This window comes from Erythrolamprus reginae, unplaced genomic scaffold (genome assembly GCF_031021105.1).
Source record: "Erythrolamprus reginae isolate rEryReg1 unplaced genomic scaffold, rEryReg1.hap1 H_5, whole genome shotgun sequence".
NCBI classification, from domain to species: domain Eukaryota; kingdom Metazoa; phylum Chordata; class Lepidosauria; order Squamata; family Dipsadidae; genus Erythrolamprus; species Erythrolamprus reginae.
In genome coordinates this window covers 461704-473876 of record NW_027248506.1, presented here as the reverse complement: position 1 = coordinate 473876, position 12173 = coordinate 461704, and the positions used below count along the sequence as shown (strand labels likewise).

Genomic DNA, 12173 nt, shown 5'->3' with positions numbered 1-12173 from the left:
GCGGACCCTCTCTGAGGGGGTCAATTATTCCCCCCCCCGGGTGATGGACGGACAGATGGAATTGTCCTTGGGAGGCAAAACCCACAGCCACTCCGTCTTAGCATAAGGGGATGCGTGCACTTGCGTGATTTTGGCGATTTTCAGCAATTTTGCTGCTGCTCATGCACAGAAGCAAAAAAACGCCGAAATGTCACAAATGTGCATGTTTCCTTGTGATATATTTCTCCCTGCACATCTGCAGAATCAAAATTTCGCTCGGTCGCATGTGCACGCGCATCGGAAACACGGAGAAGTGCAGGAGCCGGAAACCTTTCACCAATCAACACTATTTTGCATTCTGGATTTGTATTTGCAAAAAAAGGTACCATTAGGGGGCAGAAGAGCATTGAGATCAATACTCTTTCTTTCTTCTTGTCTGCTATCCAAGGTCAAACATTCCATGTGCTTCGAGAGACCACGTCCAAAAGACCACAGCTGCCCAGATGCAGAGACGCAAAGAGTTTGATAACTGCAGAAAAACCACAAAATGCTATCAGCTTCCCCTATGAACAACTCTGCTCTATATCTATTTGGGATTGTTATGGTTTAGAATATTATATATTTATTTTATTTTATTTATTTATTTTGTCCAATACACAATGAGGGTTTTAGTGGGTATATATCTATATACACATAGTAAAATACATGGTGAAGGTTATAGAGGATATATTCATAGTAAAATATATCTATGAAAGAATAGAAAAGAAGGTATAGTAATAGAACATATCAAAGAAAGAATAGAAGAAGAGATATAGGAATAGAAGAAAGGTATAGGAGATATAGGAGAGCAATAGGACAGGGGACGGAAGGCACTCTAGTGCACTTGTACTCGCCCCTTACTGACCTCTTAGGAATCTGGATAGGTCAACCATGGATAATCTAAGGGTAAAGTGTTGGGGGTTTGGGGATGACACTATGGAGTCCGGTAATGAGTTCCACGCTTCGACAACTCAGTTACTGAAGTCATATTTTTTGCAGTCAAGTTTGGAGCGGTTAATATTAAGTTTAAATCTCTTTTGTGCTCTTGTGTTGTTGTGGTTGAAGCTGAAGTAGTCACCGACAGGAAGAAGAGAAGAGATGGTACATACCTTCCACAGGAAATGTGGGAAGCCGGACCATCAATCTCATCGATTTTCTGAGGACCGGTCTTGGGAGAGTTGTGACCTAGTTGTCCAGCACTATCATCTCCAAAGGTGAAAACACTGCCACTCTATGAAAGATGTTAACAAATCAAGTACCATCAAGTCCCCCCCACCTCCCAGCCAAAAAAAGACATCTATATTAATTTTATTAAACATTTCGGCTACTACATATTGTGGTTTTGGGAAACAAAGGTTATTTTTGCATGGAAATGTGCCAGACTCCAACTGCAGCCATCGGATTTTGTAACATGGTCTTTGGCAGCAAGAATCAACCAAAATACAGTGATACATCATGATACGAACCCCTGGTGATACGAACCCCTGGTGATACGAACCCCTGGTGATACGAACCCCTGGTGATACGAACCTGGGGTTCGGAAATTTTTTACCTCTTCTTACGAACTTTTTTCGGCTCACGAACCCACCGCAGATCACAAAATGATGCTCCACTGGGCGCCGGCGCCTGGCTGTCACCTTTTAAAACAGCCGGGGGGCTTCTCGGCGTTCTCCTGAACCCGAAATAATTAAGCCGCCGAGAAGCGCTGCCGCCCGGCTGTCACCTTCTGAAACAGCTGGGGGGCTTCTCGGCATTCTCCCGAATGCTGAACCCGGAAGTTCGGGTTCAGGTTCGGGTTCAGGAGGCCGCCGAGAAGCGCCCGACTGTTTCAGAAGGTTACAGCTGGGCGGCAGCGCTCGGTGGAGCGCTGTTTTTGCGATCGGCGGTGGCATTTTCGGCCGATCTGGAGGCTAGAAAGTAGGTGGGGAATCCCAATAGGGAATTCCATGGGTGGAGCTTTGACGTCACGAAGATTACCATTTTGGGATATATATTTTTTTGCACGGATTAATCATTTTCACATTGTTTCCTATGGGAAACAATGTTTCGTCTTACGAACGTTTCGCCTTACGAACCTACTTCCGGAACCAATTAGGTTCGTAAGACGAGGTATTACTGTAGTTTGAAGATTCCAACCTATTTTCTTCACTTCCGCACTCTTAGAGCATATAAAATATGTCTCTCATCCACCCGTTCCTTCCTAATCCAGGAAGGAAAACAGCAACATGTAAGCTTAAACCAAAGCTCAATGCTTCCGGTTGAAGAGAAAATACAAAACTATTCACCTATGAGCAAATTAAGCGGGAAAAAAATATTCAAATACTACCAACCACAACAACCCATTTTAAATAAAGTCCCTAGGGGGAAATGTCTGAAAATGCTTCTAATTGTTAAACAATTCTAAGTTCATAAGTTCAGTAATGTAATTTGGTGGCTTCTAGACTGAACTGATCCTTGGTGCTCAAAGGTTTGGGGGCCACTGCCATAGAGACCACGCCAGTTTCTAATCCTTCTTACATTTAAAGACTCCTGGATATTTTACAAAACAATTCCCAATATCCAGTTAAGAAATTGCTGCTAGCACTATGAAAACTTTATTTATGAATACAATACCTTGGTGAGAACAGCCGTATGTTCATCTCCGCAACTAACATAAGTAACTTCAAGGTTTCTCAAGGCACCTATTGAGTAAGGTTTGAAAACCTGTTCTGTTGTGGAAGAAAAACCCCACCAGATGTTTAGATGAATATTCCAAGAGCCATCCCAAAGTTTATTAAAATACCCCTTTATTTATAAAGCCCTTCATGGCACTGGACCAGATTACCTCAGGGACCGCCTTCTGCTGCACGAATCCCAGTGACCAGTTAGGTCCCACAGAGTGGGCCTTCTCCGGGTCCCGTCAACCAAACAATGTCACTTGGCGAGACCCAGGGGAAGAGCCTTCTCTGTGGTGGCCCCGGCCCTCTGGAACCAACTCCCCCCAGAGATTAGAATAGCTCCCACCCTCCTTGCCTTTCGTAAGCTGCTTAAAACCCACCTCTGCCGCCAGGCATGGGGGAACTGAGATATACTTTCCCCCAGGCCTTTAAAATTTTATGCATGGTATGTCTGTATGTATGTTTGGTTTTTATAATAATGGGTTTTAACTGTTTTTAGTATTGGATTATACTGTTTTGTTACTGTTGTTAGCCGCCCCGAGTCTGCGGAGAGGGACGGCATACAAATCCAATAAATAAATAAATGAATGAATGAATGAATGAATAAATAAACATGACTGAAGTAATGACTGTAACAGAAATTGAATTAAAATAGTTACAGCAAGCTTTGAAAAGCCACTCCAGACGTTTCCAAAATGTGAACCTTAGAATTGTCACTGTCTTTGAACTGAGGATCAAAGAACTTGGTTTGTGAAAAAGTTGTGTGTCCAGACTAGGGGCGGGTAACTACGGCAACATTACAATCTATGGATTTCAACTCAAAAGATTTATATTTTTAATTGGAATCTTGATATTCCCAAAACATTTCCTCTTCCATAAAAGAGGCCATTAAAAGCAAGTAATCAAGCACAGGGTGTCCAACATTTGAAAACATTTTTCCTGGGACAATCTGAAGACACTCTTACCTTTCGAAGTTTTCTGGTTCAAACCCAACTGATGCGCATTGTTCCTTCCCCATGCGTAGACGACTCCAGAATGTGACAAGACAAAGCTCTGGGCCCCGCCAGCCGCCACCTGAGCCAAGGGGATGCCGGCAAGAGAGGAAATGGGGCGCGGAGTAGCCTGGCATGGAAGGTCTTTCCCGAGACCCAGCTGACCGTGGTTGTTCTGTCCCCAGGAAAAAATTCGGCCGTCTTCATTGGGGGGCGGGGAAGGATGCAAAAAACACCAATAGGTTGCTTAGAATATAAATTGGCAACTTGTTCATACAACTTGTATTGTATTGGCAGTTCTGTGTTAGCAAAAACTTCAGAAGAGAAGGATTTAGGGGTCGTGATTTCTGACAGTCTCAAAATGGGTGAACAGTGCGGTCAGGCGGTAGGGAAAGCAAGTAGGATGCTTGGCTGCATAGCTAGAGGTATAACAAGCAGGAAGAGGGAGATTGTGATCCCACTATATAGAATGCTGGTGAGACCACATCTGGAATACTGTGTCCAGTTCTGGATACCTCATCTACAAAAAGACATTGACAAAATTGAACGGGTCCAAAGACGGGCTACAAGAATGGTGGAAGGTCTTAAGCATAAAACGTATCAGGAAAGACTTCATGAACTCAATCTGTACAGTCTGGAGGACAGAAGGAAAAGGGGGGACATGATCGAAACATTTAAATATGTTAAAGGGTTAAATAAGGTCCAAGAGGGAAGTGTTTTTAATAGGAAAGTGAACACAAGAACAAGAAGTTAGTTGGGGGAAAGATAAAAAGCAACATGAGAAAATATTATTTCACTGAAAGAGTAGTAGATCCTTGGAACAAACTTCCATCAGACGTGGTTGGTAAATCCACAGTAACTGAATATTAAACATGCCTGGGATAAACATATATCCAACCTAAGATAAAATACAGGAAATAGTATAAGGGCAGACTAGATGGACCAGGAGGTCTTTTTCTGCCGTCAGTCTTCTATGTTTCTATGTTTCTATGTTCAGGTAAAACAGGCGTGTCAAACACAAGATCTGCGGACCGGTTCTAGGCCACGATGTGATCGGGTCTGGGTTGCGAGACCGTCCTGGAGAATGGAAGTGGTTGGCCCGCATCCCTTTGGCCAGGGAAGGGCTGCAAAGGTTTTTACTACCACACTGTGGGCGGGGCTTATATTGTGGGTGTGGCTTGACAAATGTGACCAAGTGGGAGTGGCTTGATGCTCATGTGACCGGGGGGGATGGCTTAAAGGTCATGTGACTGGCTTAAAGGTGGCCAACTTGGCGTCACTCACATCAAGGGTTTGGGTTAGGGTGCCTGGCCTCTCCTCGCCTCAAAGAGATACAATTCCCCTTCCTATTATTGAACATGCAAAATACACTATTTAATTCTATGTGTATATGCCATAATGCCAGTTAGTCATAGTTTTAATTATTAGATTTGTATTATATATTATTGTTCTTTTGCTGTTGTGAGCCGCCCCGAGTCGTCGGAGAGGGGCGGCATACAAGTCTAATAAATTATTATTAATTATTATATGTGTACATACATATTATACACAGGCACACAAAAATATACATTATCTACTATATAAGCTGTATCTGTATGTACACACACACACACACGCACACTAACACAAAGCTTTGCCTTCTAAATTCTGCATCAAAACTAGATTTATATTAATCCCCACGCTCCTCGCCTTTCGCAAGCTCCTCAAAACCCACCTCTGCCGTCAGACATGGGGGAACGGAGATACTCTTTCCCCCTAGGCCTTTACAATTTATGCATGGTGTGTTTGTTTGTATGTATGTTTGGTTTTACAAATAAGGGGTTTTTAATTGTTTTAGTATTAGTTTTAGTATTGGATTTACATGCTGTTTTGTACTACTGTTGTTAGCTGCCCCGAGTCTATGGAGAGGGGCGGCATACAAATCCAATAAATAATAATAATAATAATAATAATAATAATAATAATCCTGAAGGAATCTAGTCTCTGCCTAGGAAAATCTTAAACTAAGAAACATTTGTGTAGAAATACTGGTAGCAGAAATGTCCAAAACATTTAAGCAAAAAAAACAGTTATTGGAGAAAAGTTAAAACCAATCCTTACCTTTGGTAAGTGCTATGGAGTGATGGTGCCCACAAGCAACTTGTATAACATTGTACATAGATAAGGAATCTATTTTCCTACAGAATTTACCAAACAAGAAGAGAAATAATTCATTTAGCATGCCAGATGCAGAACCATATCATCATATAAAGATTATTGACATGGCAGTTTTATCTACGTAAAATGAAATTTGAGTATTACTCAATTACTCAAGTATTATTAAGACTCACTTATTTCGCCAGGCATGGAGCAATTAGATCAAGCCTCCCCCCCCCCCCTGACTACCAAGTGTGATGTGTGGTTGTGACTGAGTTGGTTGACTGTTTTTAATATAGTGGGATCTTAGCCTATAGTTTTAATTAATTAGATTTGTGTACACATTGTTTTATATTGTACCCTGCAAGCTGCCCCGAGTCTTCGGAGACGGGCGGCATACAAGTCTAATAAATGATGATGATGATGATGATGATAATAATAATAATAATAATACCCCACATTTATGAAAAGGAATGTGGAAAAGGTCACAAATTTAGAGTTATTGTTAATGGCGAGTATTCTGAGCAGAGTCAGGTTACAAGCGGTGTGCCACAAGGGTCTGTTCTGGGTCCTATTCTTTTTAATATGTTTGTGAGTGACATAGGGGAAGGTTTGGTAGGAAAGGTTTGCCTATTTGCCGATGACTCTAAAGTGTGCAATAGGGTTGATATTCCTGGAGGGGTCTGTAATATGGTAAATGATTTAGCGTTACTAGATAAATGGTCAAAGCAATGGAAACTGCAGTTTAATGTTTCCAAATGTAAAATAATGCACTTGGGGAAAAGGAATCCTAAATCTGAGTATTGCATTGGCAGTTCTGTGTTAGCAAAAACTTCAGAAGAGAAGGATTTAGGGGTAGTGATTTCTGACAGTCTCAAAATGGGTGAACAGTGTGGTCGGGCGGTAGGAAAGGCAAGTAGGATGCTTGGCTGCATAGCTAGGGGTATAACAAGCAGGAAGAGGGAGATTGTGATCCCCTTATATAGAGCGCTGGTGAGACCACATTTGGAGTACTGTGTTCAGTTCTGGAGACCTCACCTACAAAAAGATATTGACAAAATTGAACGGGTCCAAAGACGGGCTACAGGAATGGTGGAAGGTCTTAAGTATAAAACGTATCAGGAAAGACTGAATGAACTCAATCTGTATAGTCTGGAAGACAGAAGGAAAAGGGGGGACATGATCGAAACATTTAAATATGTTAAAGGGTTAAATAGGGTTCAGGAGGGAAGTGTTTTTAACAGGAAAGTGAACACAAGAACAAGGGGACACAATCTGAAGTTAGTTGGGGGAAAGATCAAAGGCAACATGAGAAAATATTATTTTACTGAAAGAGTAGTAGATCCTTGGAACAAACTTCCAGCAGACGTGGTTGGGAAATCCACAGTAACTGAATTTAAACATGCCTGGGATAAACATATATCCATCCTAAGATAAAATACAGGAAATAGTAAAAGGGCAGACTAGATGGACCAAGAGGTCTTTTTCTGCCGTCAGTCTTCTATGTTTCTATGTTTCTAAATTCCTCCCATAACATATTCCACTTGGAAAGCTACATACAGTGGTACCTCTTATGAACTTTTCTAGATAAAAACTGGATGTTCAAAACTTTTTTGCCTCTTCTCAAGAACCATTTTCCCCTTACAAACCCGAAACCTCTGAAACTGTAACCCGAAAAGGCAGGGAGAAGCCTCTGTGGGGCCTCTCTAGGAATCTCCTGGGAGGAAACAGGGCCGGAAAAGGCGGGGAGAAGCCTCCGTGGGGCCTCTTTAGGAATCTCCTGGGAGGAAACAGGGCCTCCACCCTCCCTGTGGTTTCCCCAATCGCATGCATTATTTGCTTTTACATTGACTCCTATGGGAAAAATGCTTCTTCTTACAAACTTTTCTACTTAAGAACCTGGTCACGGAATGAATTAAGTTCGTAAGTCGAGGGACCACTGTATTTACTCCAAGTCAGAAATGCAGCACAGATCACAGCTAGAAGAATGTCCAAGTTCATAAGTCAGGATTCAGGCCTGCCTTTTCCTGACCAAAGGACTGCTATGGCCGAGACAAGATTACTGGGCAACCACGTGAATCAATTACTTACTTTGGAGTCGAAGAATCCTCCAGTTTTCCCGTGCCAAGCTGTCCAAAACCACCAGCGCCCCATGAAAATACCTTCCCTTGGCTGTTGATGGCCAACGAATGTTCCTTTCCACAGCTTATGTAGATGATAGTCTGGGCTTCCAAGGCTTGGATTGGGTCTTTCCAATGGGAAAAAAAAGACCTTTGTTTACATGAAAAGTAAGGCTCTACATTTAGGCAAGAAAAACCAAATGCACAAGTAAAATGTATGTGGTATCTTCTACAACAGTAGTAACTGTGAGAGGGATCTTAGAGTCCTGGCGGACAACCATTTAAATATGAGCCAGCTGCGTGCAGCAGCTGCCCAAAAAGACAACACAGTTCTAGGCTGCATTAACCGAGGGACAGAATCAAGATCACACTAAGTGTTAATACCACTTTATAAGGCCTTGGTAAGGCCGCACTTGGAATACGGCATCTAATTTTGATTGCCATGATCTAAAAAGGATGTTGAGATTCTAGAAAATGTGCAGAGAAGAGCAACAAAGATGATTAGGGGACTGGAGGCTAAAACATATGAAAAGCGGCTGCAGGAACTAGGCATGGATAGTTTAATGGAAAGAAGGACCAGGGGAGACATGAGAGCAGTGTTCCAATATCTCAGGGGTTGCCACAAAGAAGAAGGAGTCAACCTATTCTCCAAAGCACCTGAGGGTAGGACAAGAAGCAATGGGTGGAAACTAAACAAGGAGAGAAGCAAGTTAGAACTAAGGAGAAATTTCCTGACAGTTATAAGTGCACTGGTGTGCCTTTCGTCCCCTGTCCAATTGTCTTTCCTTTCTCTCACTTATCATATATATTTTCTTTCTTTCATATATCCTCTCTTCTAAGTTCTGTTTACCCTTATATATATTACTACATGTCTATTTTTCTTCCTATGTATTTGTGTATTGGACAAATGAATGAATGAATAAATAAATAAACAAACAGTGCATCCATACATATACCTTAATTCTTAACAACATACAGTTATACACTTCTATTTGTTAATACATAAACCAATATCTTAATTCTCACCATTGTATGGTATGGTATGTAGTCTAGTCTAGTCTATTAATGTTGTTTCCTGATTGCTTACTTGACCCCTACGACAATCATTAAGTGTTGTACCACATGATTCTTGACAAATGTCTTTTTCTTTTATGTACGCTGAGAGCATCTGCACCAAGACAAATTCCTTGTGTGTCCAATCACAATTGGCCAATAAAGACATTCTATGATCTATGATCTATAAACGGGGGATCGGGGGATTTAAGAGCCAGGAACAGGAGCAGGAAAACCTTCCATTCCCCCCGAAAGAAAGACCAAAAGACAAGGACATAATTAGAAAAAGATCAGATTGCACTGAAATAATAATAATAATAATAATAATAATAATAATAATAATAATAATAAAAACAATTATCATCCTGCATAAGTGCACAGAGCGCCAGATTATTATTATTATTATTATTATTATTTTTATTATTATTATTATCCTCATCATTATCATCCCGGTTGATAGAAATCTCCCCATCTCCCCCCCTCCGCTCCCCTGTTGAATCCCTACAAGCCGGACCTGGGAGCCCCCCCCCCCTCCCCACCGCATCCCCAGCGGGGAAAGCGAAAGCGATCGCGGAGAGTTTCGTTTTCGGCGCCGCTCCAAGAAAGCGAAACTTAAATTTTGACCGGGTTCGGATCACCGGGTGGCTTCCCGTCCTCTGTGGGCCGGGATTGGGCGGGTCCGGTATCCCTGGACTTTAAAGCCCCCCCCCCCCCAAAAATCCGGTGCGTGGAAAGGAGGCCACCTGGAGAGGCGCCGGCTGGGTGGCGCCTTCCCTACCTGGCCGGGGGCATCGCTGCTGTCCGCCGGGGAGCCTCCTGCCCAGCTGTCCGCGGGCGTTGTCGCCGCACGAAGCCAGGCTGCCGTCGGCCAGCAGGAGCAGCGTGTGGCGCTCCCCGCAGCCCACCTGCACCGCTTCTCGGCCGGCGCCCAGGGCCAGCGGGGGGCGGCGTAGGGGGAACGGCTGGGAGGCTCCGTCCTCGCCCGAGCCCAGCTGCCCGAAGGCGCCGTGGCCCCAGCCGAAGAGCATGGCGAAGGCTCCGACTCCGCGCTCCCCTTCGCCCCGGGGTCTCTTCTCCCGGCGCGGAGCTCGGTCCTGGCCGGCGCGGAGCTCGGTCTTGGGGCGGCTCAACTTAGATAAGGCGGGTGGGGTGGGTGGGGATCCCAAATTACACAGAGTGTAACACACTCCCACCCCACGCTTCCCTCCTTGGCCAGCGCCGCCCCAATTGTTCCCCGCCCTTCCCAGACCTCCTGGATGCTTTGCAGAGAAAGGGAGGGAGGGAGGAAGAAGAGAGGGAGGGAGGAGAAAGGAAGAACGGAAGACAGACAGGAAAAGAAAGGAGAAGGGAGGAAGAAAAAAGAGAAAGGAAGGCATTAACAACTCTTAAAGCCTTCTTGGCGATGTTGTTGCAATGGGCTTTGGCACTTAAGCCTTTAGTTATTAGTACTCCGAGGTCCTTGACCAAGTGGGTCAATGTGCCCTTTTGTGGTCCCCTGAGAGGCCAGTATAATCATTTCCTGTCGAGTAGACTTAGTAAGGCTGATACTCATCCAAAACTCAAGAAAAATACATATGGTAAGAGAGATTTCCCTACAGAATTATGAATGGACCCAATTCTCTTTGTGTTCCTCAAGCGAACAAAACCAGTGTTATTCCCACATGCTTATGCCCTACTAACTTAGGATATTTGGTTATACAGTATTGGTTTTGTATTTTGTGTCCCCCCCCCCCCTGCCGATGTATGTGGGTTTAGCTTTGTTTTATGCAAAGCAAGGGAGAGGGATGGCTACAACAAAAATTGTTGAATAAAAAACACTTGAGCTCCACTTTATTTTATAAAATGAAGTTCCAGGTTGCTCCCCTAGAGGGCAATGTACACTGAAAATATTGACACACAATTAAGCTCCTTCTGATGAGCACAAATTCATTTTTAACTTAAATTATGATTCAAGTGAGATACAGACAGGCTCAGATTCAGAGAACAGAAGTTTAAATTGGGTTTCTTTGCGGAAGCCTTTGGCCCAGAAAGGAGGTAAAGGAAAGCTGATTTTTTTTGGTAATGTAAATTTTAGTAAGAAAGACAAAAAGAAATACATTTTGGAGCTACTCTATAAAGTTATAATAGTAATAAGGCAAACAATATTTTGAATTTTATTTATCAAACAAATACATTGGGGGTTTTTTGTATGTATTCTTATGCAGTAGTTGTTATATATTGTGCTAACTGGGATTATACATAGAATAATTACAACAGCAATGAAAGAAGTGATTTATGACCTTTTTTGTAATTTTTTTTCCTCTGCACAGTTTCCATTTTAAAGTCAACACATATACTGTACCTTAAGACAATGATGGCAAACCTTTTTTCCCTTGGGAGCTGAAAGCGCACGCGTGCTCACACCCATTTCTCAATCTCTGGTGGGCCCTGTAGGCCCATTTTTTGCCCTCCCCAGGCACCAGAAGCTTCTCTGGAGCCTGGGGAGAGCAAAAGTGCCCTTCCCCATCCCCCTGGAAACTCTCCGGGAGCCAAAAACGCCCTCCCAGGGCCTCCGGGCGAGCCAAAAATCAGCTGGCTGGCACACACATGCACACTGGAGCTGAGCTAGGGCAACAGCTCGCGTGCCAGCAGATATGACTCCCCGTGCTTTCTGTAGCCCCCGTGCTATAGGTTTGCCACCACTGCCCTATGGCATGCGTTCCATAGGTTTGCCATCACCGTACTAGGCCAATAATATTCTACAGACCTGCAATTGCAGAAGTGTGTATTTACTCAGTCCTGGCAGATGTTAAAACAAAGCAACAGGAGAGTTTGAGCATACGGATGTATATTTGCATGTTTCTTTAGGGATACAGTTCAAAGTGTTGGTAATGACCTATAAAGCCCTACATGGCATCGGACCAGAATACCTCCGGGACCGCCTTCTGCCGCATAAATCCCAGAGGCCGATAAGGTCCCACCGACCTTCTCCGGGTCCCATCGACTAAACAATGTCGTCTGGTGGGCCCCGGGGGAAGAGCCTTCTCTGTGGCGGCCCCGACCCTCTGGAATCAACTCCCCCCAGAGATCAGAACTGCCCTCACCCATCTTTCGTAAATTGCTTGACCCACCTATACCGCCAGGCATGGAGGAATTGAGACATTTCTCCCAGGCTTATATAGTTTTATGTATGGTATGCTTGTGTTGTATGTTTTTAT

General features: G+C 43.6%; 1 protein-coding gene across 1 annotated transcript in view; it reads right to left on the bottom strand.

The window, feature by feature from the left end:
* LOC139155730 (probable E3 ubiquitin-protein ligase HERC6) overlaps positions 1–10064 on the bottom strand; it is a 43961-nt gene extending 33897 nt beyond the window's left edge. The window contains exons 1-7 of the mRNA XM_070730998.1: positions 9755–10064; positions 7895–8051; positions 5768–5844; positions 3641–3868; positions 2632–2726; positions 1128–1249; positions 366–508 (exon numbers count right to left, since the gene is read on the bottom strand). Of these exons, the coding sequence (XP_070587099.1) occupies positions 366–508; positions 1128–1249; positions 2632–2726; positions 3641–3868; positions 5768–5844; positions 7895–8051; positions 9755–10004 (1072 nt within the window). The 5' untranslated portion in view covers positions 10005–10064. The remainder of the gene's footprint in view (positions 1–365; positions 509–1127; positions 1250–2631; positions 2727–3640; positions 3869–5767; positions 5845–7894; positions 8052–9754) is intronic.
* Positions 10065–12173: the final 2109 nt, after the last annotated feature.